We start from the raw sequence: 28,000 nt of genomic DNA, 5'->3' as shown, positions 1-28,000 counted from the left end.
TTTTTTTTTGTAAGTGTTGGGCTACTGCAACGTCGTAGATTGTTGGCTGGGTCAGTTCCTGCAGTATTAGAATGTGAGGAGTCAGTCCAAACTAATTTACTGAAGCACGATAGTAAAGGATCTAGAAATGAAAAGATGGTTATCTCTCCAGAAAAGAGAGAGCAGATGATGAAGTGTAAGTTACACACAAGTAACATCAAATGTTGACACTACCGAGAAAAATAAATCCAGCAATCCTAACATGAATGACAGCTGCTGCAGTGAAGACGAACTTGACACCAACGGTGATACTGCCAGAATACGTGAAAATATAAATCCTAGTGTTGATATGACTAGTATTACGGCTCTTTATAGTGCAAGAAATTATGGAAAAACTGGGCTTTCAAAAGAGAAAAAAAAATCAAGTCTCTGACTAGTGTAATTTGTGACTTAGAGAAGAAGAAGAAGTTCAGTGCTGCTAAGTTTTTAAGGGTTCAGTAGAAATTTGTGGAGAATTTGTTTTGTTAATTAGCTTTGAATAGAAAATTTAATGAAAATGTTACGACCATATCAAATGTTTTGTAAATTTATTGTATGCAGTTTTACCACATACTGCTCATTAACAGGATAGATTTTAGGCTGATTTTCTTATACATTTAAACAGATCGGTAGTATTTTACAATCATAATCATGTACATACAAATTTTGTTTGATAGTTGTAGTATTTTTTATCACAGTAATACACATGATAATGAACTGCTTTTTTATGATTTTTACAGATTAACAATTTTCATTAACAATATTTTTTTTACTTGTGTAATAAATAACAAAATTTTAAAAATCTACTTGTCTCTTTTTTAAAATCCATTAGCTCCCTAAAAAATTAACATTGTCATGGTTAATTTATTTTTGTAAAATTTCCTACCGTACGTACTGGAGTTGTTACACCACATAAAGAGCAAAACACCAACGGAAACTTTTCCTCCTGCTTTGAAAAACTTCGCAAGAAGTCTGCATTTTCACTCTCCAGCTGCATACGAGATGGTGAGAAGTAGTTTTTTAAAATGCTTGCCAGCAGCTTGTATTCTAAACAAGTGGCTGAAGACATTTGATTACCAGCCTGGTATCTCTGAATGGATGGTTAATAAAATTGTAAGAGTAGTAGAAGACGAACATGCTAAAGGCAATCATTTAATATTCAGTATTATGTTTGATGAGATAAGTATTAAGCATCACAAAGAGTGGGACAGTCGTAGTAATACTTGGAAGGGATTAGTTGTTTATGGGGGACAATTAAATTTCTTGCAAAGACTTTGTTTGTCAGAGATGAATGAAGTAAGCGTCACTTTTGATGGAGACAGTACTCACAAAACTGCGTGTGAGTGTCTCGGAACCTGTCTAGATTATGAACGTAACTTTCAACCTTTTTTCGATTATACGGACTCTGCAGCAATTAAGACCTCTTTTAGCAATTAAAAAATTACTAAGCAATCAATTGAATGTTAGTGTTTCTGCCTCAGCCAATTGTTCGCCTTTTGAATACGACTTTAATTGTAAGTTTGGAAAATGAAGTTGATGAAAAACCAAAGGAAGTATTAGGTAGCACTGAGGTCTACGTACAAAAAAAAGTTGACAGTAAAGATTCGAGTAAAATAGTTGTAATCAATAATACTCTTTCAGACCAAGTTAATCAACACTATTTAGAACATGATTACTGCGAATAAATATCACCCCAGTGGTATAGAAACGAGTACTCCAACCAAATTATTGCTAACATTGCAGGTTCAATCGTTAAGTACATAAAACACATACATTGTCAAGAATTTTTAAACATTATAAGTGGTTCTCATTCAGATACCGATTTGGCACTTATCATGTTACGAAACAAGGGAGGCTTAAATTTTGCGTCTAACAGCGTCATAACTATTTGTAAATGTAATAAAAAAGTAATACGTGAAACTAAAAATTAAAAAAAAAACATTTATCCTGCAATGGTTATCAAGACAATACACAGTGTACCCTCTCACTTATTCAACGACGATAATTTTGTTGAACAAGATTCTTTACTAAATCATCGTAATGAGATTATCACTTTAATTATAAAAAAATATTTAGATATCAGAATGCATCACGAAAGTACTTTACTAAATGATAATAATACAAGAATAAGAATGAAAAAAAATAAGGTCACTATATTTTCTGGTCAATAAGTACTGTTTATGAAAAGCACTAAATTGCTCTTATTATAATAATGACATATTAGATTATTGATGGCATGTGGTGTAAGACGTAACACCGTTATTACCGTAAGTCTGAAAATATGTATAAAATTTAAAAGAAAATTGTTTTAAATACTCAGTTGAATAAAAATGTTCAAGTTGTTTTATAATATTTTCATATATATTCATACACATATAAAGATTCCAAACATACGTATAAAATCAATCAGATAATCCCCTGAAACTTAAAAAGGTGTATGATTAGTAACTTTTTAGCGGAGTAAATAAGCCAGAAAGTGTTAAAAACCTGCGAAACAGCACCGATTTTAAAATTTCTTGTTTCTACGTGTTCCTTATACTCCAAGAAACATTTATCGGCACTGACCCCGGTCCTGCGTGCGAAATTACGGGATGGGTGGATGTTGGACCCCCCCCCCCCCAATCACCTCCCAATATAAAAAAAAAATTACTAAAGTAACATTTCGCCCCAAAAATGCCCTCTAGTAGGTACTTTTGACCGCTGATCACGAATCCGAGGTCAAATTTTAAGAATAGTGCATCTAACAGCGGTATTTTTTCGTATTTGTCCCAAATAGCCATTTTTTCGGCGAAAAAGATCAAAATCGATATTAAGACCCAGAAATACCATCTAGTAGGTATTTTCGGCCGCTCATCATGAATCTGAGGTCCAATTTTGAATAAAGTGCATCTTACAGCCGTATTTTTAGAATAAAGTGCCACGAGACAAATATTAATCAAGCACTAAAGATATTAGTATATAATGATAATTTCAACACTTATTATATTTTAATCTTACTATATTGGGTGGGAAAAGGAAGAAAATTATAACGATAAATAATTACAATACAGCACGTATTTATACAATAATGAAGGATAAGACAATCTTTATTAAAAAATTAAAAGTTAAATCTATAGAAAATACGAAAGGGCAATTTACTCTTAATCTGTATCATTTTCTAAAACTGGGAATGTACTATGTGTGGCTTCTTCTTCGGCGTCACTGGTCTCCTCGTCTGGTATTTCATCGGGACAAATCAGTTCATCGTTATTTGTTTCAGATGTCTCGCGGTTATTATTATAAAAATATTTTTATATTTTTTGACCAACTCTTTCAAAACAATATTGAATAAATATTTTTAGCGTAGTGAAGTATATTATTTTTTAAATTTGACCTTAAACTCGTGATCAGCGGCCAAAAATATCTACTAGAGGGTATTTCTGGGTAAAAATATCGATTTTTAATTTTTTACGCCGAAAAAATGGCTTTTTGGGACAAATATAAGACAAACACCGCTGTTGTTTTTTTCATATTGAGGGGTGGTTGGGGGGAGGGGGTTCTGACATCCACTCCTCCCTCAATTTTGCCCGCGGGATCGGGGTCAGTGCCAATGAATATTCCTGAGGGTATAAGGAACACGTAGAAACAAGAATTTTGAAAATCAGTGCTGTTTTGCAGGTTTTCCACATTTTACAGTATTTTCCGGCTTATTTACTCCGCTATTTGTCAAAGAAGCATTTTTATATTTTTGCGCCATTAGTAAGTGTGAACGGAGGTCTAGTGCAGGATATCCGATATTGGCCAATTACGTGAGTTGGCTAGACAAAGACAGATGGGGCCTTTAGACAGAGGCATTCTCTCTCTACTTTCATCACGCCACAGCTGTTCTCTCGCATACTCTATTCTTATACCTCTATGGAGAAAAATCTATAGCGTTTCTCCTGATGTTCTGGGGGTGCTAGAATGGTGTTATGTTTTCTAAAGGATGTGCATGGTAAATAAGGAAGTGGAAGATTGTCATGAGTAGTGATATCTAGTAACATTGAAAAAGTGATTAGCAGAAGTCCGTGCTGATTGATTAATGATCTGTTTGTCTCAAAATTATCTGTATTATCTTTTATATATATATATATATATATATATATATATATATATCTTCGATGACAACTAGACTGTATTAGTCATCAGAGAGTTAAGCAGAGTGTGGTACTGCGGTCTCTGCTCCTATGTTCTACTCCTAGCAAGACTTTTGGTTATGTCAAATGTTTGTTTTATTCGCCTTGAGCAAAAGCTTATACCTTTTTTTACTGAATCATGACTGGATTTTGTGCTGTAAACTACAGAAATTCTTTAATCAATGAATACCGGAAAATTTAAAATGTCACTAGTGATATTATACAAGTGATCAGCAGAATCGAAGACATATTATTTCAGAAATTCTAACCCCAAAATTCAAATTCATAAAACACTAACAAAGTTTTATCATAAGAATAATTTTGGAAAAAAGCATGAAAGTATTGTTGAAATAAAGGTAATATTGTAGTTACTAGAGGCTTGAAAAAGATGATTATTGAGTTATTCATTTTATACTGTTCAATTTTTTCAATAAATCGTTGTCAGTAATAAAAATTTAATGGGATAATATTAAAAAAGTAAAAAGTAAAAGTAAAAATCATCAGTATTTCTCTTACAGAGTACGTCGTAACTACTTCCGTATTAAATATCGACAGGTAGGTACCATTTGGGCAGGATTCCTATCTAAACGTAATTAATTTGGTAACGAGTCATCAATTCTTCCGTATTAAATATCGACAGGTAAATACCACTAGGGCAGGATTCTTATCTGAACGTAATTAATTCGGAACGAGAATGTATTTCAATAAAATTATTAGATAAAAATTTATAAACAAATGAATTTCAAGTTTTTAACTTCATATTTTAAAAATAAAAGTTATAATTTAAAATATTTATAAATAAAATTTGTATTTTAATAAACATATTTAAAACTTTTAAGGTTTTAAGTTTAACTTAACTTAAAATTTTTAGATAATTTTATAAATAAAACTAAAGATTGATATAAATGAAAGTATTTAATTTAAGTTCCTTATGTAAAAAATTTCAAAACTAATGAATTTAAAATTAAAGTTTATTGAGTATGAATGTATCATAAAAAAATAATAAATAATTCATCTGTAAAAAAATAAATTCAGTAAGTAAATAATTAATAAAAATGTTAATAAATAGATCGATCCAATATCCTAATAATTATTTACAAACAGTCATTTATCAATAAATCCGGGAAAAGGAGGAATTATTGCTAATGATGAGATTAGAAATAACAAAAAATAAAATACTAAATGAGAAAATTTTATTCTTTTTATTTCAAAGGTAAAATTTAAATTCAAGCTATAAAAATATATATAAATATTGAAATTAATAGAATTATAAAATAAGAAAAAAGTTATTTAAATTTTTTCGTTTAAATATATTAATATTGAAATTCAAAATATCTGGATTATTAAAAAAAAAAACAATAATTTTAAGTAAATATCTATTAATTCTTATTAAAGGAATTCAAGTTGAATTACTCATAGTTATAAAAACATAAAATTTTTTCATACAAATAAATAGAATAATTAAAGGAATAAATTTTTTGCAATAAAAAGTTCAAGTAAAAAACAGTTTAAATATTTATTTATTTTAATATATCATATATGAAAGTAAAGTAGACATATTTCAATTCTTATTCTTAATATTAAAAATAACAATATTTCTTCATAATAAAAATTTAAATTCATTATAAATAATGATGAAAATGAAATTAAATATGAATTAAATGATTAAATTAAAAACTAATTCATTTAAATTTCTCGTTTTATTTGATTAAATATATAAATTGATGTAACAAAGCATAATAAGTTTAATTCTATTACTATTCATATAAAAAAAGATGATTTAGAGAAAAAAATTAAACAATTAGAAATAATATTAAAAATAATAATTTCTAAAAATACAATGGAAAGCCTGAATAAAGTATTATTTTAATAGCATAACATACAAGCTTATTAAGTTATTAACTTTGTTAATAATTTTATTGAAATCTAATTTCCAACTTATAATGTAGCTAATTAATTCTAATAAATTGTAAATTTATTGATAAAGTTATTGATATATTATGTAAATTGATTTAATAAGATCAAAAGTAAACTGAAATATAATCAAACTACATCAAATAAATGTCAGTATCATGCAGCAGCTCCAAATCCAAAATGATGGATTTTGAGAAATTTTTAATATTTATCCGAAAAAATTGATCAATAAAAAAATTGTTCCTACTAAAACATGAAATCTATAAAATCCAATAGATATAAAAAAATAGAACCATAAACTGAATCTTTAAAAGTAAAATAAGCAGATATTTATTCTTTTAATAAGAATAAAGAAAAAATAAGACCTTAAACAATAGTAATTATAAGGCTTAATTTTCTTCGCTTAAAATTTATGTTAATTAATGAATGACATGTTATTAAAATCCCTGAGGATAAAAGAATCACAGTATTTAATAAAGGAGTTCTGTGAGGATTAAGTATAATACCATTCTTGGGAGGCCAATTTTCTCCAATTTCAATTTTAGGGGATAAAAATATGTGAAAATAACATCAAAAAATTCTAATGAAAAAAAAAATCTCAGAAATAATAAATGAAGTTATTCCTAATTTTAATCCTTTTAAAACTTTGAATGTGTGTTAACCTTGGTTTTAACTTTCTCAAACCACATCTCGTCATCACTGGTGAAAAATAGTCATTCATAAACTTAACCCTAAAAAAATTAATTTAAAATCTATAAAATTAAATCAATAAATGTATCTAATTAATAAGTTAAAAATCCTAAATGATATTAAAATAGGTCATGGTCTTAAAATTACTAAATGAAAAGGTTGAAATAACATTTTTTTCACAATTTGATTCTCCTCTATATAAAACCCTCAAAACTAAAAAAACATAAGCTTGAATTATTGAAACACTCAATTCTAAAATAATTAGTACTCTTTGTCTTAGTCATATAATAATTAATAATATTAAACTTCATGGAGATCCAGTTTAATAAATTAAAGTTTTTAATAAGTGACCTGCAATTATATTTGCTGATAAATAAACCCTTAATGTCCCAAATCGAATAATAATCCTTAAAGATTCAACAATAACTATAGACGGTATTAGAATATTTGGTGTTCCTTTAGGAACTAAATCAATAAATATATAATTGGTATTTTTAATTCATCCAAATAATATAAAAGACAGTCATAATCGTAATGATAGAGATAATCTTATGACTAAATGCTTAGATCTAGTGAAAATATAAGGAAATATCGTTATAAAATTATTTAATAAAATTATTAAAAATCATCTAATCAAAATTAACAAATTTATAAAATTTAATTTTTTATTTAGTAATATTTTAAAATTTAAATATTGATAATATCGATTTGAATTTAATTCATTTCTAAAGGAATAAATCAATAAATTATTGGTATAAATAAAAAAAATGTAAATTCTTCTAAATCAATTTATTGAGTAATTTATAGATAAAGAAGGATCGAAAATTGAAAATAAATTGTTAATCATTTTCTTAAAAAATAATCTTAAAATAATATTTTTTTTTCCTAATAAAATTTAATTTTTTAATAAAAAAAATTATTATTATTATTATGGTAAATAAAATTGAAAAATATAAATTTAATGATAATCGTATTATGGGCCTTATTTGAGGTATTGAAAATGATTGAATAAATTAATTATTTAAATTTGACAAATTTATGTTACAAATTTACTAAACTTTTATTCATTTGGTATTTTAACTTTGAAGTAATGATTTTTTAAATCATAAATAATGAACATTACTTCAAATAAATACTAATTAGTATAAATTCAATTTATAAAATTTTTAAATGTATTAAATTCTAATACAATAGGTATAAATCTATGGCTAACTCAACAAATTTCAGAACATTGTCCATAAAATAATCCTGGTCGATTAAAATTTATTCTAATTTGATTTGATCGTCCTGGGATAGCATCAACTTTTATTTCTTAAGTTAAAACTGTGAATGAATGGATAACTTTTATTGATCTAATTATAAATCGTAAATTTAAATTTATTGGTACTGCTAATAAATTATCGACATCTAATAATCGAAAATTAAAATTTTTAATATTAGAAATTATAAAAGAATCAAGTATAAAATCTTTAAAATCTGAATACTCATAATATCAATATCATTAATGACCTAGTACTTTAATAGATAAATATGGATTAAAAATTTCATCTCTTAAATATAAAATTTTTAGAGATGGGATTGCTAAGAAAATTAAGAAAAAAATTGGAACAACCTTCTTCATACGCTGGAAGTAAAGATCTCATCTTAACTCGCAATTAAGAACTTCGTTCTAAAAAGCCGAAATTACTATTTTGAAAACAGGAAACTTGGAATTCCTCTTTTCAAACGAGTGAAAACGTAGAATTACTCTGATAAAAAAAAAGGGAAAAGCCGAAATGCCTGAATTTTTCGTCTTAAAAGAGTAAAACTGCGAGTTTTTCTTTCTGAAAATAGAAATAGACAAAATCCTTATTTTAAACAGGTGACATGGTATTTTGATTCTTTCTCAAATAATTCAAACGATTATGCTCTATCATTATGTATGCGTGTATAAAAAATGGTTGTGTCAACCTTCCTGTATTTAATAAAGGACTGAAATTTTTATCGTCGGTTCTGAAGGATAATCTATATAAGTAGTATTGTAAAAGAGTGACATTTGTATTTTTATCTAAACATTTTGAAAAATAATTAGTACTCCATCCTAAATCACTAAGTGAAAACAGTAATGGAAAAACCATGGGTTCAACGAAATGTGAAAATTTATTTAAATAAGTAAAATACTAAATACCACACTTCCTAATACTACATATATAGTCTGTAGCCATTAGCATGTTGCAGTTGTGAGTATCGTGAAAAAGTAAAGATAGACTGCTTGTTCCAATCGTAAGATTCGCAAGTATACAAACGACGTTCTCAGTAAAACTTGCTTGTGACATGGATAAACGAATCTCGTTGTAGTAGCGCCCCCCATGCCATAAGAGTACAAGACCTACTCTGGAATGGAAATTAAAAGTGGACGTAAACTGGGGCTAAGCTTGGCTGTCATGCCGCCTACCTTGGCCGCAGCTTGGCACTTTACTTGGCCCACAGGGCTCATAATTTAATAAATAAAATGAAGTAGTTATATAAAATCGCACAGTTCTTATTTCGGGATAGCGTATTGGGGGGTTGGCGTGCAATGCGCGCAGAGGGGGAAGCCCCACTAGTATATATATATATATATATATAAGTGAAAAAGAAAAGAATGTAAAGAAAGATTAGGATTAGATTAGACAAAAGAAAATCATACAATAGAAATAAAGGAGAAAAAAGGTTGCAGAGAGCTGTGAGCTCTGAGACACATTAAATAATGGGTAAGGGGATAGAAGATGTGCCAATTACAGAGCGCAAAGATAAGATAAACAGGTTAGACGGGGTAAGGAAACTAGAGACATGATGCTTGCCTGAATAAATGCACAAATTATCAGAAAGAATAGGAGAGGGGAATTAAACATTAGGTCATGTAACCGCTCATTTAAGCAACAGGATGACTCAATACGAGTCAGTAGAAGAGTTCTTAGAAAAACTTACAAAAGTATGTGGCCATTAGTGGTGCAAAAACAGTTATAGCCAAAGTTTGAATGAAGTAGAAAGCATATGGCGAGACAGTGAAACAAACTTGGATACAATACAGATATTTTTGAATAGGACAATGGGGTTGCAAAACACGGACCTAAAAGTTGCAGAAGCACTGCAACAACAGTTAAAAAAATTATAAAAAGAGGTTATAATATAATATATATGAGTACCCAAGCCCCTGTATGATTACGGAGTTTCACCTTGATTAAATTTAGACATTCCTTGAAATCCGTTCGTTTGTAAAAGAATTACCCATGAATGAAAATCAAAGCAGGAGCAAGCGTGGAACTAAAGCAACAACAGTAATGCTGGCAAAATGAAGCACAAAAAAGAATAATCAAGGTAGGTACGAAAGAGGTTTAGAAAAAGGACATGCTTATTAAGAAAACGACTATAACGTACATGCCGACCCAAATTACAGTTACTACGGACAAAAGGATCACTGTGGATGTAACGTCTAAGGTGATTATAGTAAAGGAAATGAGCGATACGAACCAAAAAGCACAGGAAAACGTAAGTAAAAAGAGCTGCTGACAAACGGCATAAAAGGTTGCGTTGTTCGTAGTGGCTGGATTTTTATAACGATGCTCAAAGCAATACCCCAACTTCAAGCATCAAAAAAAAGCGGTCACATTCAACGAAAAGACGCAAAAAATAGTAGTAAGTAACTATATAAATCGAGTCTTATGGAAAAGAGAATACTATGTGCAAGATCGTAGAGTGTAAACAGGTTGATGTAAATGTAGAAATATCAAATATGAAAAAAGAGAAGTCGCCAAATGAAGAGAAAATGATGGGTCTTCCGATGGATCCCCCAACGATGTTAATAAATAAAGCAGCAATAGGATGCACACCACTAATAGTAATATTAGACAGTACTGATTTCCAACTTATAAAAGTGGCCTACTACACATATATGGAGGATGAAATCTCGCTGCCAAAAGAAAATTATTTAAATTAAGTACGTTATTTCAAAAAAATGCTAGGGTGAATATATCTGAGGGAACGTGAAATGAAGGCAACTACAAATGCTATTATTTACGGAATGAAGTGCACAGTCCCGCAGGATTTTTTGATAGAAGTAGGCAGAATATTGGAGTCACACATTTTGAAAGAACACAATGGTAAAATAAGTGCAATAAAAAATCAATTAAATTCAGGTGGTCTAGAAATCTTACGAAAGGAGGCAGAATATTTTGAGATAGTAGCGAGATCCAGACAGATTATTTATTCAAGGGTCAGGGAAGAATACAAAAATATACAAGTCAGATATGTGCGACATCGAACTGTAGAAAAAAACTTGCATTTTAAAATGTGACACACACAGAATGAATTAGAAATGACAAGTGATATAAAGGACGGTGTCAGACAAGAAAAAATAGATTTGTAAGCTTACTCGAAGAAAATGAATGTAACGAAAAAAAAAAGGCAAAGAATGTATAGACCAAAACATAAAAGTGTTCATAAAAACAAAGAAATTTACATCTGCAAAAAAAAAGACAACTGAAAAAGTGTCGACAAAAGAAGTAAGAAAATAGTGACATTGGTGGACACCATGTGCTGTAGTGAAGAAAAATTGCAACATGTGAGAAAATTTGATTTAGATTCTGAGAAAACTAAAAACCATACATGGTTTAACACAAAATTAAGATCTTAACAGATAAGCCAATCGTAGTAAAAAAATATAGATACCCACTCGCGGTGAAAGAAAACATTAAGAGAGAAATCCAAAAATGAAAAGATTTGGACGTGATTAAAATATTGATCTTACTGTATAATTAAAATATATGGATAGTATCTGAACCTCCGGGATGAAATGTCGAGAAGAGTTGGCGACTTGTTACAGAATTTAAGGAGTTGAATAAAATAATAGTAGGACGGTGCTACTCGTAACCCTTTTAAACTGACATACGGCTGCTAAGTACATTACAATAGTCAACTTCAAGAGCGGTTTTTACCAAATTAAAATTCGGGAACAGGACGCACACAAAACAGCATTCTAAGAACCTGACGTCCGTCAATAGTAAAAACTTATACCAATAGGCTGCTAGAAATTGTCTAATACCTTTTTGAGGGCCGTAACGCTCACTCTAACTGATTTACAAGGAAAAGAGATTGACGTGTAGATAAACGGTATCATAGTGTTCGCAATAACCATCAAAGAGCACAAAAACCACTTCAAAAAATCAGTAAAAGACTGACGATGGTAGACATGACTATGAGGCTAAAGAAGGGCGAATTTTTGAAGAAAGAAGCAAAAGTTATTAGTCATCTAGTTGAAAATGGCGAGATTAGGACTGGCCCAAAAAAGATCAAAATGACAAGAAAATATTCGATTCCAACTAATGCAAAAAATGCAGTTTTTGTGTATTCATCAAACTACAGGAAATTCATAAAAAATTACGCAAATAAGGCGTGTTCACTATCTGCATTAATGAAAAAAAAATATACAGTTTAAGAAGGTTGAAGAATAAGAAAAGGCCTTCAAACACTTGTTGACGCATTACACTCAGAACCCTTATTGGCAGTGCCGGACTAAAGTAGACGTTTTATCGTAACAACGAACCCATTGGATAACGTTACTGGTATGACTCAGTCAGGGAAAAATAGATAAGAAAAGCCCCTCACGATGCCAAAAGAGTTTTGACCTCAAATACCCAACTTACGATAAAGAACTACTAGTATCGGTGTTTGTAAAAGAGCAGTTTAGGTCTTACTTACGTGGCAGGAAGTTTACAGTAGTAACAGATTATGAACCATTGAAACATGTTCACTCTTTCATAAGCCAATAGTACAGAGAGAGAAAGAACCCAGAAGTATCACATGCAAAACTATGACAAATGGCAGATGAACAAGAAAAAGAAGAGAGGCTAAAGTATGATGGCCCTTTGGCTCAAGTATTTAAAATCTGAAAAAAATCAAGAAAATGAATTGACGATTAATTAAAGGAGAAAATATATTGTTATTCAGGTTCTTCAGACGAGAAAAATATAAGAAAGAACATTATTTGGAAGAAAAGGAAGAAATAAGTAGAAAATAACAATTATGATTAGAAACCTTGATGCAAGGACCAAACAAGAAAAAATCGGATCATATAAAAAAGATCTATATAATTAGAGTTTAAAACGAATTTGCCTTTCGAAGCCATAGCTCAACAAATAAGATTTAAATCATTGAAATAAGAAAGAAAAGATAATGAAAGCTAGATTCACTAAACTGAATTAAAGCAGAGTTTTATACCATATTTCCAAAACAAACATGCAGAACAAAGAAACAATATCAGTTAGCTATAATAGAAATACAAGCAATTGAAGGTTATTAAATAATATCCGAAGTGGCCCAACCGCAAAAAAAGGGCTGTATAGATATGCACTCAGTGTTCCTAAAATTGAACAACTAGAGAAGAAACAAAAGTAGAAAAGCCAAGGTCCAAAAAGATCAAACAACCTTACAAGTACGCTGGAGAGCAAGACAGATAGACTCAAAACACGTGTTTATGTTGGCGTACGGAATAGAGAGGTGAGTAGCGAACCCAGAGTTAGGATCAACGCATAGGTGATGAAAAATAGAAGTGAAAATACTGTGTGAAACAATAACAACAAAATAAGGAAATTGAGAAGATATGGAGGTAAAGGAGAAAATCGAAAAAAACTAGAAAGTAAGACCAACAATAATAGAGTCAACTAATGAAAGGGTGATTGAGGAGAGAAATTATCTTTGAAGCACGACGAAACTCCTAGTACATTGAGTGATAACAGCAGTAAGGAATTATGAAAAGGTGCCTATTTTAAAGCCTAATTGTGTTGTTCAAATTGATTTAACAGCAACGCAGTTAAGGCAAACCCTGGTAAGTTCGATGCATATCAAAACTACTTGGATCCAGAAAGCACTTAAAAAATTTTAAGTGAAGACTACGAGTCAGTGTATAAAGAGTGTTTATTTGTGTTTTCTCAGAAACTCAAAAAGAATATCTGAGGGCACTCAATATACAGAGATGGTCCCTCGATGTGTCAACATTACATGGGGGGGGGGTAGAGTTTGAACACATACTATATAAATTAGAACGCTATTAAGTGTTCTTCGAAAAAGGAAAAAATCGCTATGAGCTAAATAATAAATTTCCTGAAAATACAAGTGGTAAAGACAGTGAGAAAGCTCAAGAAGCAAAAAGGGTGACCTTAAATACAAGAAAGGAAATATATATCTTCAAATACTAAGCAGAAAATAATGGATCAACAAGAAAATGATGCAACAGAATAATACCAATTACAAGACGATCGATGAATCAGATTTTGAATAAGAAAAAAAACAAATTCTAGAGAAATGGAATAATCCAACGTCACCCTCTCCGGAACCAATGGATGAGTCAAGTCTGTTGGTTTAAGCAAGGAACTACTAAATAATAATTTGGAATCAGATTATAGTGCTGAAAGTATGGATTATGATAATGTTAAAATAACTATGCCAGGCCTTAGTACGTATAAAGCATGCAGGACGCAACTAACCATCCAGCAGCGATGAACAGAAAAAATAAAAATATTGGAGATTTTACTCTGTTGAAGGCAAGAAAAGTGTCAGTAATGTAATTTTAAATGAAAGAACACATTGACAGTGTAGGATTGAAGGTGGATACTAAAAGTATATACTATTACTATAACAGCTTATTTTATTTAGCAAAATAGCCAGTGGGTGTAATACGGAACCTAGCAATATTTAGTGCAGCACAGTAGGATTATTATGCAAAGCAGCTCGAAAAAATGTATACACACATTAAAATATTGACAGCCTTATGCTTAAATAATTAAGTAGTCCCACCAATGGCACAGTACTTCAGTGTACTAAAAAAATATTACTAGTCATCTGTGGATGGCCACAGAGGCATACATCATAATTACAATAAAATTTCCAGGGATTGTAACTGGAGGAAAATATGACTGGATGTGCCTCAGTTTGTGTTGGGTTGTGATTCATTCCATTCGAAGAAGATAGTGAGATTAAAAACAAAATCAGTGCTTATTTTAACAGATAGCCCAAGTAAACCGTTCGATAGAATATGAATTGATTTGTGTCCTATAAACAAACCGTCAGTATATAACAACAGCCGCCTATTTTTAATTCCAAATTAGCTTAAAAAACATATAATCCTCGTACTAGTAAAAAGAGTGATGGCTTTGGGAACAGCAAAGGAAATTTTGGACAGAGTAATAGTATACTTTGGTGCACCAGAAAGAATGTCCTCCGATGAAGTCGCACATTCTGAAAATAAGTTATTGGAAGAATTCGCGAGGTTTTTTATAATATAAAAAATAGACACTACAGCCTTTCTCCTACAGAGTAATGGCGCAGTACAACGAGTTCACCACACTTTAAAATAATGTATAAAGGTGTACAGAAAGGAGAGTGACCATTGGAGTAAGAATCTGGGAATATGGACGTTCGCGTACAACATGACGCACTTAGTTACGAGACTGGTTATCTCCATAGAACTTAGTCAAGCTCCATGAAAAAAATGCCTGAACAAACACATGACGAGTATTTAATTAGAAGAATTAATAAAACAATGATGTGGCTGAGAACAATTACAGTCATGAATCAACTGCTGGCAAAGTACTGATCTAAGTATTATGATAAAAAGTTAAAGACAAGACTTTACTTGGAAGGGAAATATTATATGCTTTCGAGCAGCCATCCGTACGGAATGACAGTGATTAGTTATAAAAATAACAACATCAAACTAAAACATGGAAGCAAAATAAGAGTTACTCATACAGACAAAATTAAAAAAGCATTTATTATTAAAACCCAGTAGCAGATGAGAAGAAAATAAACAACTGATTGCATGGTAGCATAATTTAGGCGATCATTCATAGGCAATCAAGAAACATAAAGCAAAATACTATTAACAATAATTTAAATATAACAAGTAATGAGACGCGTAGTATAGCGAGCGTGACCTTCAGATGGCAGCAGGGCCATTTAGATTTCTAAAGTAGAGAGTTCTAACAATACTTAATGATTTAAGTACGGGAGGGAGGGAGGGCAGGTATGGCACCCTAACTTTAGTTGCAAATTGCATTCAGAGACTATAAATATGCAACTTTTAAAAAATAGAAATGAATGAAAGCAATTTTTTAAAATTAGTAGACAAAAAAAAAATTTTTGTTTTGTTCATTGTCAACGGCAAAAAATTGCTCAAAATAAGTTTAAAATCTGCTCCACTTACCCCTACGGAGGGCACAAGATGGCATATAGTATAGTACGCATAGCACGGTGGTTATAAAGCGCTAAGTGTATAGTTGTATAGTTTAGTTGTAAGTATTTTCATGATAAAACTAATGTTATTTTTAACAAATTAAAATAATTGAAAATTTTTAGATTAGTCACCTTTGTATTTTTTTCTGTTAGTGGACTATTACACAGAATAAAGTTCACATACTTTTTTTTAATTTTTTCGAATAAACAAATATAATTACGCAATGTATTTAGTATATGTGTATATATATGTATGTGTGTGTACATATATATTTATGTATATACATATGTATACACATATATTATAAAACTGTCATCTATCAACATTTTATAATTTTTATAGACATACTTGATAGAATTTACCAAGTGTAATCAACTACGTAAATCACTAAAAATTGCAAGTCAGCACTCAAAGCATCTTGTATTGTTTACATACTGATAAGATTGGGTATAAAATCAGCAGACGATCCACGCAGCCGACTTACGAGCCTTATGGCTTTTCACCGTGCTACGCCTGCCCTACCTGAGGTACCACGCCTGCCCTATTCTAATACAATTTTATATTGTTTATTGTGGTACTTATATAAACTTTAATATGAAAAAAATCGTTGGACGAGAAAGTTAAGGACCTAAGCTACCAAATTGACTTATTTTTGTTTACAAAATATAATACTTTAGACCTACTTCAAGCCATTGAAAAATGAAGGAAACCTTTTTTCAGTACACTACATTTAAAAATTATAAAATAAATAGAAAACATTATTTTATGACATTAAAAACTCAGAGGATAATAGTAAAGGCCTTTTTCATTAAATTTCTATAAAATTCTTATTTTAAAAATGCATGAACATTAATCTTATAAAGGTGCCACTCTTTGCAGCCCTGCTCTCCCTTATATTTTTCTGTATATAGAAGAGTAACCTGAGACATATTAACATAGTGTTTCAAGACTTTCCAGTGTAGGAAACGTTAACTAATCAACAAGAAGCAATAGTTCTGCTGGGTGAGCAGGTTTAATAAAAAAAACAAAAGACAATTGGTTTAGTTCACCACTAAGACTCGACCATCTTGAACAATATTCAGAAAGCAGTAACAGTAGTCCGGAGCGATAACATAATACGATAAAGAAGAAAGAGGACGTCATAAAAAATAAAAAAAAAATTAAGTAAAAACTCAAATTCAACCGTAACAAATCAACGCAAAAAAATTTCTTTTTATCATAGTAACAGTATACATACGTTAAAAAGAAAGTGCCTCAAAATATGAATAACAAAATGAAATAATTAAGAAAACATACAGCGTAAAAATAAGCTTTCATATGGGGTGAAAAAAAATATAATGGAGGTAGCAGCGCAAGTAAAAACGAGATATGTATACAAATAAGTTAAAAATAAAAAATTTATTAAATAATTTACAGCGTATAAACAGCAAACAACAAAAACATGTATGCGTGCGTGCGCACACACACTAATAGGGAAGTCGAGAACCATTATAGCGTGACCTCGAATGTGTGACCTACAATAGATAGAGACCTTGCGAATTTTGCATCCCGAATTTAGTGCTCGTGGCACATAAGCAATAGATACATAACAAGTTGTTCGCCTAAGCAGTGATGGGTGGACCGATGTGGGCTCTCTCTCCACACACTAACTATGCATGCAACCTCAAACAATGTTATAAAACGCTCATCTTACAAAATCAATTCGTACAAGTACACCAAATAATGTGATTAATCAACAATTTCAACATTCTTTACTGCGAATGTACCCAAGAAATATACACAATTTCGACAGCAACTTGTACTTAATATAAAATCTGAGAGATCAACAGTTATAATTATCAATTACTGTATCTTTATTGCACCTCAACTGTGCTGGTGAAAATCAAGAGTAATTAGGTTAAGCTCTGGTCGTTCGGATCCCCAACCTGGCGTGTTCTCCTTACATACGAGAATATAAAAACTCCTCGCACTTAACAATATTCGCCATTTCTCTTTCATCAAGTGCTCCAAAGTAACTATAAAGGTTGGAGAGTGAGTTCTTTTGCGTCTTTTAAGAGGATGTAAGACTTAGTTCGGTGATTAAGCTACGTGTTGGAAGCGTGTATTTCAAGCAAATGCAAGACTTAGTTCGATGACTAAGCTGTGTAAGAAAAGCTCGAGCAAACCAGGCCACTGTAAATTCACCTAAAAAGTAAATCAAGGAGGAACAAGAAAGAAAGGACCGTCGACTTGGGTTCCGACGTTTAAAGCAGCAGCCTAATTATTGTCGTCGCTACGAGTCCTCTTGTATAGGATTAGGATCATTGTTGCGGTCAATCTTGTAGGATTTTGTGACTGCGTGCACGCAAGCAGCGGCTTACCAACGATCATACAAGTAAGTTAAGTCAAGAAAAACTATAAATTGTATAAACATTGTAAATGCGAATCTGAAACTTTATTATTTATACTATTTGTAAAAACAACTATTTCCGGTTTTTCTAAATTTATTAAATCATCAGATAAGACATAACTTGGTTGTTAAATAAATAACTTTCTTAAATCAAAAATATCCCAATATCTAAATTATATAAAACATTTCAAGATTCAATATTCTAATTCATTGACACAATTCTTACCTTGATAAATAAATTGAATATCGAGGAAAAATTAAATAGACAACGTATGACAAAGACATTTACGAGGACGTTAGATAAAAAAAACAAATAAGATACGCTACTACCGTATGACATAAGACATAAACTCAAACAGTAGGTCAACACCAGCTTGGCGTACACCACTCCATACATATTGCTCGGTGAAACCTAACACCACAACGTCGAGTAAACGATTGGAAAGAAAAGCATACTGTAAGTAAAAGCAAATAAGGCCTTTGGGCCGATGGCTGGTTCCTGACGAACAAAAATTAAATTTATTTGTTTGTCCAACGAATCTACGAGCTCCGCCCGTCACTTATAGAAGTTCGGATGTAACACGCTCAGAGTTGTGAGCATGTTTTGTAGGTTATTAATGAGCTTATTTCTACTTCGAAATAGGAGCTGTAACATGATTTTACCGCAGGGATGTTGAAAAAATCTTTTTTGGTGACTTTTCAGAATCTTTAGTTAACTGAGCAGTCTTATAAAACTATGATAACTTTTTCTGGAACTCTCTAACTACGAATGGTGCTTTTTTCATTTAATCTATCACTTAGTCTAGATATAAGAATTTATTTGCTCGCCTTGTTTAAAGAAAGTTTTAATATGACTTATTGAGGATTCTAACAAGTACTTAGTTAGTTTTAAGGCTTTGATTAGAAAATTTGAGCTTACAAGCAATGTTGTACACTTATTATTCATAAATTTATATGACATTTTATTTGATAAAATAAAAAAAAAAATATCAATGTAACCCTAAAATGTTTATGATCATCATTATCTGTAATTGACAAACTTGGTTTATGCAACTACTTAAGACTGTAAATGAGTAATTTAAAAAGTAGAAGGATTTATTCCACGGAGAATCGGGCCTAAACTTATCGCAAACGGGGCGATCACTCACTGGACATAGATTAAAAGTTTTTGAGGTACATGATTCTATTAAGCCTAAATAAATAATCACAAATGTAAGTTTTTAATCAGATATCTGTAAAGTCAAGTCTGCTGTCAGACGTTGTAGTACAATTTTTCAGATAAACTATATAGGTTGACTGTTATTTATGATATCTTAAATGAGTTCAAGTACACTAACTTTATATTAAGAAAATATAAAATGACTGTCTTCCGTTAGCTCAAAGAGCAATCTTAAATAAGGATATCCACACTTATCTCTTCTATATATTTTACTTTATATGTTTCACATAATTATCATTCGTAATTATAACCCGGCACCCGTTGTCTAGCGCTTCTTTGTAGGCTGCACTTTTTGCAAATGCCACTATATGCTTAATGCTTTCCCTAGCTGATAAGTTAATGTACTAATTGTTGGTGCAGCCTGGGTCTGCATTAAATTTTAGCTACCCTCAAAACCTTGTCACCTCAGATGGCCTACTTGGTGACCCCACACTCTGTGCGGTGGTTAGTTCCTTTTTTTTACGACAGACAATAGACTCGATGTAGCCATCTACAGCTCTTCACCCCTCTTTGGAGCGAAGCATCTTAAAAATAATGTTTTCGGGAGTGGATGTCGATCTGAGTCTCTTTTTCAGCTGCTAGCACTCACGATGCCATCTCTCGCACTCAAAACACGTATTTTCAACGGTATCATCTAATGCTGGGCAGTAAGCGCATCTGGGTAATGCTATTACCGCCATGCGATAGAAATAAATATTAAACTGTCCATGCCCAGAGAGGATATGCGTACGGTAGTAATTAACCTCTCCGTGTCCCCTCTCCTCCCATGGTTGCAGGTTCAGTATTACCCAGTGCGTCTACCTATCCTCACCAGCCTGGGCTCATTCCTATTGCCACGTCGTCATCGTTTAATCAATCCTAAGGGATCCGATGCGCTGTACTGAAGTGAGGCGCTCTCAGACGTCCTGTTTTGCTAGCGCATCTGCCCATACCTCCACACCATATAATAGTATTAAGTTGAAAACCGACGCAAGGAGCCGTATTTTGGCTTCTCGTGGACCCCCAATGTTCAGTATTAACCGTGAAAGCCCTTGTCCAAAAGGACGAGTCTTTGGATCTTCCAGTGCATACTGAACAGTCTAACGTGCAGGCTCACATTTAACATGTCCAGAAAAAGATGTGGCTTCTCCGCAGCTATTAGCTTTAAAACTTCGGACGATACCTCGTCCAGACCAAGGGCCCTGCAACTCGGCGTCTCCGAGAACACTGACCTCTACCTATAACTGATGTCATCAGTTTATCAAGGCTAAAGAGATGAATTTGGCGTACACTTATGTCCCCGCACTTCCTCTCAGGATGCTGCGAAAAGAGGCAAGATAACAACACCCTCATTAAGAAGAAACACTCCGTCGGCGCCATTGGGTCTGAGCCGCGCAGTCTTTCAAGCGCGATCTGGTAGCCCAAGTCCCACGTGTCCCTGTTCAGCTCAGCTATGAGTTCGTGCCAGCATCGGCTCTCACTCACCTTGATCGCCCTCACTAAGGTTTTCTTTGCTTTCCTGTACGCGGCAACAGCCACTTCCGCGTACTCATGACTTTTGCGAATCCTTTCGACATACACGCATCACACCAATCTGTGACACATCTCATGGAGCCGCTCATAAGAGCCTTGACCTTTGCTTCATTTGTAAACTTATTCAGATCAACAGGAGGAGGCACGCTCACCATGGCATTCCCTAACGAATCTTGATTGTGCTTCGCCACGTTCCACCCGGTAGCATGCCTTCGAATTATTTGTGGTTACCCCACACCATGTCCCTCGTGTACCACGCAGGTAATATACTGGTATTAACTAGCCGTATAGTCCTACAGAACCTGCCAGTACCAGTGCCACCATTTGTGACGACGCCAATGTAAGGTTAATGATCGTACCCTGGTCCGTCAAGACGCCTGAACATTGCTGAACTTCTAGAGTTCATGACGACGAAATCAAGCCTTTCGGCCATCTACTGTAGCGCCTGCCTCCTAGAGTCGGTTCTCGGCTTCCCCCAAGTTACAATACATACAAACAAATTGTATAAATAAGTGCTTTATGGTAAACTAAGAAATTCTAAAAGCTAAATGATGCTTGCTGAGTTATTACATAAACACTCGTCAATTGTGTATGATGAATCGAATCGGCAATATGTTCCTAACCTCAAACTCGTGGAATTTTTCTCATTAATACTGTTAGATAGTTTATAAATTAATTTTATTCGTATAAGAATCTTTAGGATTGCTGATTGTAAATATACTATAAAATTTTTAATACAGAAATGGTGAATGTAATATAATAAAATAAATTAGATGAAAATAAGAATTTTAAGTCGTGATGATCATTATTAACATGTGATCATCATTAACAGTTTCAGTATGATTTTAAAATTTCACAAAAACGAGAGAATTGTCTCTGTGGGATACGTTTGTGTATTAAATAAAATAATAACCCTGCTGTCAAATACACATACCTCTGATCTGAGCCGTACGTTTTTATACCGTAACTCCCATTTTGTTCAACTTAAATGCACCTTATATTTTAATAAAAACAACTTTTTCCCACATCATTTCAAAGTTAAAAAAATATATAGTAGCAGGCAACAGAAAATAGGATTAAACTTGGTCATTTTCAATGAAAATTCTCAGTCTTGCACATACTTTTAACTGAAGTTCTGTAGCATATTTACTACTTCTTTATTTATTTCAACTATATAATATACATAATATGTATCAGTAAGATAAAATATGTAAATTAACCTAACATTTATATTTTTTTACAGTATTCAATGTGCCTGTTAATTTTCTTTCTTTTGGAGATGGGTGTGGCGGTTGTGGGCTTTGTGTTTCCTCATTCACTGCAATCTCTTTTGGAAGAATCTTTTACTGATAAGATAATTCAAACCTATCGCGAAGATCCAGATTTGCAAAACTTTATTGACTTTGGTCAAAAAGAGGTAATTTTTATTCTTACAGTTATAATTCCTTTTTTTCATTAATTTCTTAATTAAAGTTAATAAATTGTGTTTCTTTCATTCATTCTAGTTCAAATGCTGTGGCTTAAGTCAAGTAGGATACTTAGATTGGGGTAAAAATGAATATTTTAACTGTTCCAGTCCTAGCAGTGAAGGTTGTGGTGTTCCATTTTCCTGTTGCATCAATGCTACTAATATTGCAGTTAGTAACCATAATTATACGCATCGATAAGTCTAATCATGTAAACATCATAAGCCCTAAAATAATTTACATTTTTAATAATATGAAACATTCTAGAGTGGACTGGTCAATAAAATGTGTGGAAATGAGGTGCAAAAAACTCCCGTATCAGAAGCCAGTAAGAAAGTTTGGACGAGTGGTTGTATAGAAATTATCAGAGCTTGGGCTGAGCGTAATTTATACACAGTTGCTGGAATTGCATTAGGAATCGCCTTGAGCCAACTGTTTGTCATTTATCTAGCCAAAACCTTAGAAGGTCAGATAGAGTTGCAAAAATCTAGATGGCATTCTTGAGCTTGACCTCAGGCTTCCTATCGCTATCGAATTTCATCTTCCAATAGCAGACAGGTGGCCAGCAATCGAAGTTTACACAATCAAGAAATTGAGGCTAGTGTAAATGCAAGAATGATCCTACTCGTGCTCTTTGCTATGTCACTATACATTTTTTGTATTCTGTCACTAATAAGACTTATTCTCTACTTTAAAAATCATTTTTATCAGCATATTTCGCGACAGATTAAATAATCACCAATTAATAAAAAATGAAAATATTTCGTCAACGAATATTACGATCGACACACTAACTATCTTCGTACTTGTTTTTACAAACCAATTTTATTGTACTTGATTTATAAATGTAATGAAATATGAAATTGGCATGAGCCAATTTTTATGACACTTCTAGTATTTCTATTCAATACTTATTGAAACTAGACTTTCGGAGTATTTTTTATATCGATTAGAAAGTTGATGCAAATTAATAAAAACGGTAGTAACAACTACTATAAAATTATTATGTGATGCCCTGATGCTGTCAACCAAGATTTCTCGCGCAAACGCACAACGATTTCACTTTCTCCTCGATGAAGCAGGCTCCGCCCACTCTAATAGTCTTAGTGTGGTAGAATTAGCTAAAAATCATAACAATATCTCCAAAATTCTGACTAGCTTGAAAATAAAATAGGGTAGTAGTTTCAATGTATTATAACAGATTGAAACAAATTTTAACAAGTTGAATTGTCAGCAAGAGCCCCCCAAAAAAAGGCAAAAACGGCCAAAACATGTTTTTCGCGTCTAGAAGAAAACCAAAGAATTGTACATAAAAAAAATGTGCAATTTTAAGACGAACAAAATGAGCCGTAGTGGGTTCAGATCGGTTCAGCCGTTTTTTCGCAAATCGCAAAAAACTGCCATTCTGACCCATTTTTTCGAAATTCAATAACTCGCATTCTATACAACAATTAGAGCTAAAATTTTTACACAAGACATATATCATAGCCCTTATCATACACTCAAAATTTCAGCTTAATCGGTTCGAAACTTTTAGCGAACCGTAGCAAAAACCGAAAAAAGGTCCTTCCAAAAAATGGCCATAAAAAAGTTGTTAGCCAACATAGGTACATTTTTCGAACGTATTTTGCTTCGTCCATATTTACTCTGTCAGTGCCAATCATTTTAACGAATTAAAAGTATCTTACAAATTAGTTGCAAAAAATGGCTTTTTGCTCCCCGGTCAGTGGAATCGGTGGCTCGACTAGCCGCCGCTAGAGGCCTCGCCCAATTTCGGCATGCATTTTTTCCTCTAGCGCGTTCAAAACGAAATGTGCTTTTTTTGCAATCAATTTTTAATATAATTCTAATAAGTAAAAATGAATGGCATTTTAGGTACTTGTAGAGTAAATATAGACGAAGCGAAATACCTTTAAAAGGTACCTATGTTGGCTAACAACTTTTTTATGGCTATTTTTTGGAAGGACCTTTTTTCGGTTTTTGCTGCAGTTCGCGAAAAGTTTCGAACCAATGAAGCTAAAATTTTGTGTGTAGGATAAGGGCTATATAATATGTCTTGTGTTAAGATTTTAGCTCTAAATATTGTATAGAATGCAAGTTATTGAATTTCGAAAAAATGGATTAAAATGGCAGTTTTTAGCGATTTTCAAAAAAACGACTGAACCGATCTGAACTTAACATGGCTCATTTTGTTCATCTTAAGGCTGCACATTTTTTTTATGTACAATTCTTCGGTTTTCTTCTAGATGCGAAAAACATGTTTTGGCCATTTTGCCATTTTTTTGGGGCTTTTGCTGACATTTCTACTTGTTAAATTCTGTTCCAATTTATGAAAACATATTAAAACTACTACCCTATTTTTTCGAGCTAGTCAGAATTTAATGGGCCGTAAAACTAACTCTACCATACTGTTTGTATACAATTCTAATACTAAACGGAGATGTAGTCGCTTTTGGCTAACTGGAGCAGATCTTTTGCCCATGCGACAAATTTGACTATTTAATACTAGGTAGAAGACACTATGAGGAAAATTTTTTTTGTATACATGTGTTTTTTAAATAATTTGATTAATTTTTATTTACGTTTAATTATTATAATGGACTTTCTTTGTTCACGATTTGATACAAAAAAAATACTTAACTGTTTACTCCGAGCCGTTATGGTTAAGTTTTTTATAATTCACAATTTAAAAATATTCTATACTATAAGTAGTATACATTATAAGAATAAGTAAATTATAAATAATCAACTGCCAACGACTTATACTGTTCCTGCGCCACTTTGCGGTGAGACTTTTTTAAATAGTTATTTATGTAACAAGTGCGGAAAAGACGATTTCCCGCACGAGTCGTGATTGACTCGCACGAGTGGCCGGAGTTGACGGGAACGAGTGCCAGTTAAGCACACGAGTGCGTACTACGAGTGTGATCGCACAGCACGAGTTACCGTCACCGGCCATGAGTGCGAGTCCATCACACGAGTGCGGGAAATCGTCCGGCACGAGTTGCGTACAAGTTTTTTCGCAATAAGTGTGCGGAAAACACCTATTTTCCGCACACTATTGCAAAAAATTATTTTATCACCACTAGTAAATAGTCGACGTACAAAATTATAATATTAAAAGAAACGACAGATTTATTATGCAATGCGTTAAATTGTTGATATATGATTTTCAAATGATACAGAGTAAAAGTGATAAATTTTATTGATCATTGTCGAAGAACTAGCTTGACAAAAAAGTTATCTTATTATAAGTTCAGGTAACGCTACACATATGGTTCCAATCAATTGCACAACGTTCGTTGTATACATTTTTTTCATTTTCGTTCAAATATTTTCTTTTTATGATTATTCGTTTGGTTAAATCAATTGTTTACAAAAACAGAAAACTTACATTGTTGATAGCATTATAAAAAACTATATAGCTCCGCAAAAGCGTGAGAAAAATTTTATACTTGAAGGGATTACAGTTGTAATAAAATAATTTTAAAAAAGTCTCACCGTGAAATGGTGTAGTAATATGTAAGTCGTTTATAGTTGTATAATAATAATTTTTTTATTCTTATATGGGTCATTTCATAAAAACTACGATATTCTATGAAACCTATCTTTGAAAACGACGGATGAAATTATTTTGAGTCGGAACATTGTTTTAACGGCTTAAACCAATTTTTTTAATACTTATTGAAAATCAAGTAAAAAAAAAACTTTTTTTCGTGCCCCTGCGATTGAAAAAATAGGCCAAAATGTCATTAGCGTAACGTGAAGCATTTAAAAATTTCATTCTTTACGGTTTCTGGTGCCTAAACGTTGATTTTTTTTATTTTGAGGTGTCGAGAACCTTTTTTTTTTTAGTTCAAACAATATTGAAAAAAATTTTTTTAATAGTACGGGAATTTTTATTTGTGAAGCCTACTTTAGACCCTTCGAACTGTGAGCACATATGATTTTATTTGAATAAGTGATAAATTTTTTTAGAAACTGGAAATTGAACATTTCGTATTCTAAAGTGTACCAGCACACTGTCAATTTTATTTTCAGCCCCTACTTTGAATGTGGCTATTTGTAGTGTCATCACAAATAAAGAGCATTTTTCTTGGTAAAATAAGCGGTCATTATTGTAACGCCCCTTATTTCAAAGAGATTACAATTATCAATTAGAGGATCTGAGTGCATAAAGAAATTTGGAGAGCATGTGTGACAACCAAATTTCGTTGGAAAATTCCAACTTAGGGCTCCACAACCGAAAAAAAGGTAACGCTGTTTTGAAATTTTTAAAAAAGTTGCATGTGTATAAACGTAGGTTTTAAAAAAATGATCGTAGAGTCGGACCAAAAAGTTTCTAACTAATTTGAACCTCACATAACTTAAAAAAAAAAAGATCCATAAATTCTAAATGTTCAGTATAAAAAATCTAAGTTAAGGCGTTTAAAACATTGCAGTTTTGTGAAATGCCATATGTGGGCGATTCTGCAATATTAAATTGATAAAGCTCCGCTTCAGCAGTCATTGAGCCTATTTTGGACCACCTAAAATAGTTGACTTCTTCACTAATTATTGTTAGAAATAGAATCAATATTCATCGATGTATCTTATGAAAAAAGGCCAATTAGACCAAACGCAGAGACACGTATCTCATGTTTTAGCCCAACAATACTGTAAAATTTTTTTTGTAAATTTCTGATGCACGAAAGCTAGAAAAAAAGGCACTTTTACCATTACGGGTACGGAGGTGACAGGTACGGAAGTGATACTTCGAGCATTAGAGATTCGTAGACTTGATATCAACGATTTTTCGCTTACAAAACATCTGTCTTTAGTAAATAAAACAAGAAATAAAATTGTCCTTGCCTATATGAGTAATCGAGTGTTAGTCTAGGGGGGGGGGGGGGAGGAAGGCACCAACATTTTTGTACACACGCATGCACCTAGTGAGTGAGGTTAAGAATGTCTTAGATTTCATGTACATAAACCCTCAAGACGAAGCCGACGGTGATTAACGTAAAATTAAACGCATTTCTTAACCTCTGAACATGGTGCGTATACTATTTTTCACAAGTTTTTACTTTCGGCGCAGTATGGCGAAAATATGTATTGATTAAAGAGATTGAAATTTTTGACACCTTTGGCTTGTGCGTTTGTCTTGTTATGATGTGAGATTAAAAAAGGGATCACTAAAAGGTGTTACGAATTACAGCAGTGTGGTTTTTAAAGGAATTTCTGTTATCACCGACATTTCAGTGAAAATCGTGGGATATTTAGTATTTGATAAAAACTCTAGCTTATAGATTAAAAATTAATGTTATTATGGCATGAATGTAACACACAACATCTATACTTGACAATGTGTGTGCGAGGATATGGTAAAGAAGCTCATTTTTTTCCTAG

General features: G+C 32.1%; 1 protein-coding gene across 2 annotated transcripts in view; it reads left to right on the top strand.

Moving 5' to 3' along the window:
- LOC106642049 (tetraspanin-33) overlaps nt 1–23,809 on the top strand; it is a 96,822-nt gene extending 73,013 nt beyond the window's left edge. Inside the window, exons 4-6 of one of the 2 annotated variants that reach the window (XM_089589203.1) lie at nt 22,390–22,563; nt 22,652–22,783; nt 22,880–23,809. In XM_089589203.1, the coding sequence (XP_089445329.1) occupies nt 22,390–22,563; nt 22,652–22,783; nt 22,880–23,116 (543 nt within the window). In that variant the 3' untranslated portion in view covers nt 23,117–23,809. The remainder of the gene's footprint in view (nt 1–22,389; nt 22,564–22,651; nt 22,784–22,879) is intronic. The other variant, XM_014356683.2, reaches the window with a different exon arrangement.
- The last annotated feature ends 4,191 nt before the right edge of the window (nt 23,810–28,000 follow it).

Source organism: Copidosoma floridanum, unplaced genomic scaffold (assembly GCF_036245765.1).
Source record: "Copidosoma floridanum isolate Cflo_tuat_1 unplaced genomic scaffold, Cflo_Japanese_pri ptg000008l, whole genome shotgun sequence".
In the NCBI taxonomy this organism is placed as follows: domain Eukaryota; kingdom Metazoa; phylum Arthropoda; class Insecta; order Hymenoptera; family Encyrtidae; genus Copidosoma; species Copidosoma floridanum.
This window is presented reverse-complemented; position numbering and strand designations above follow the sequence as displayed.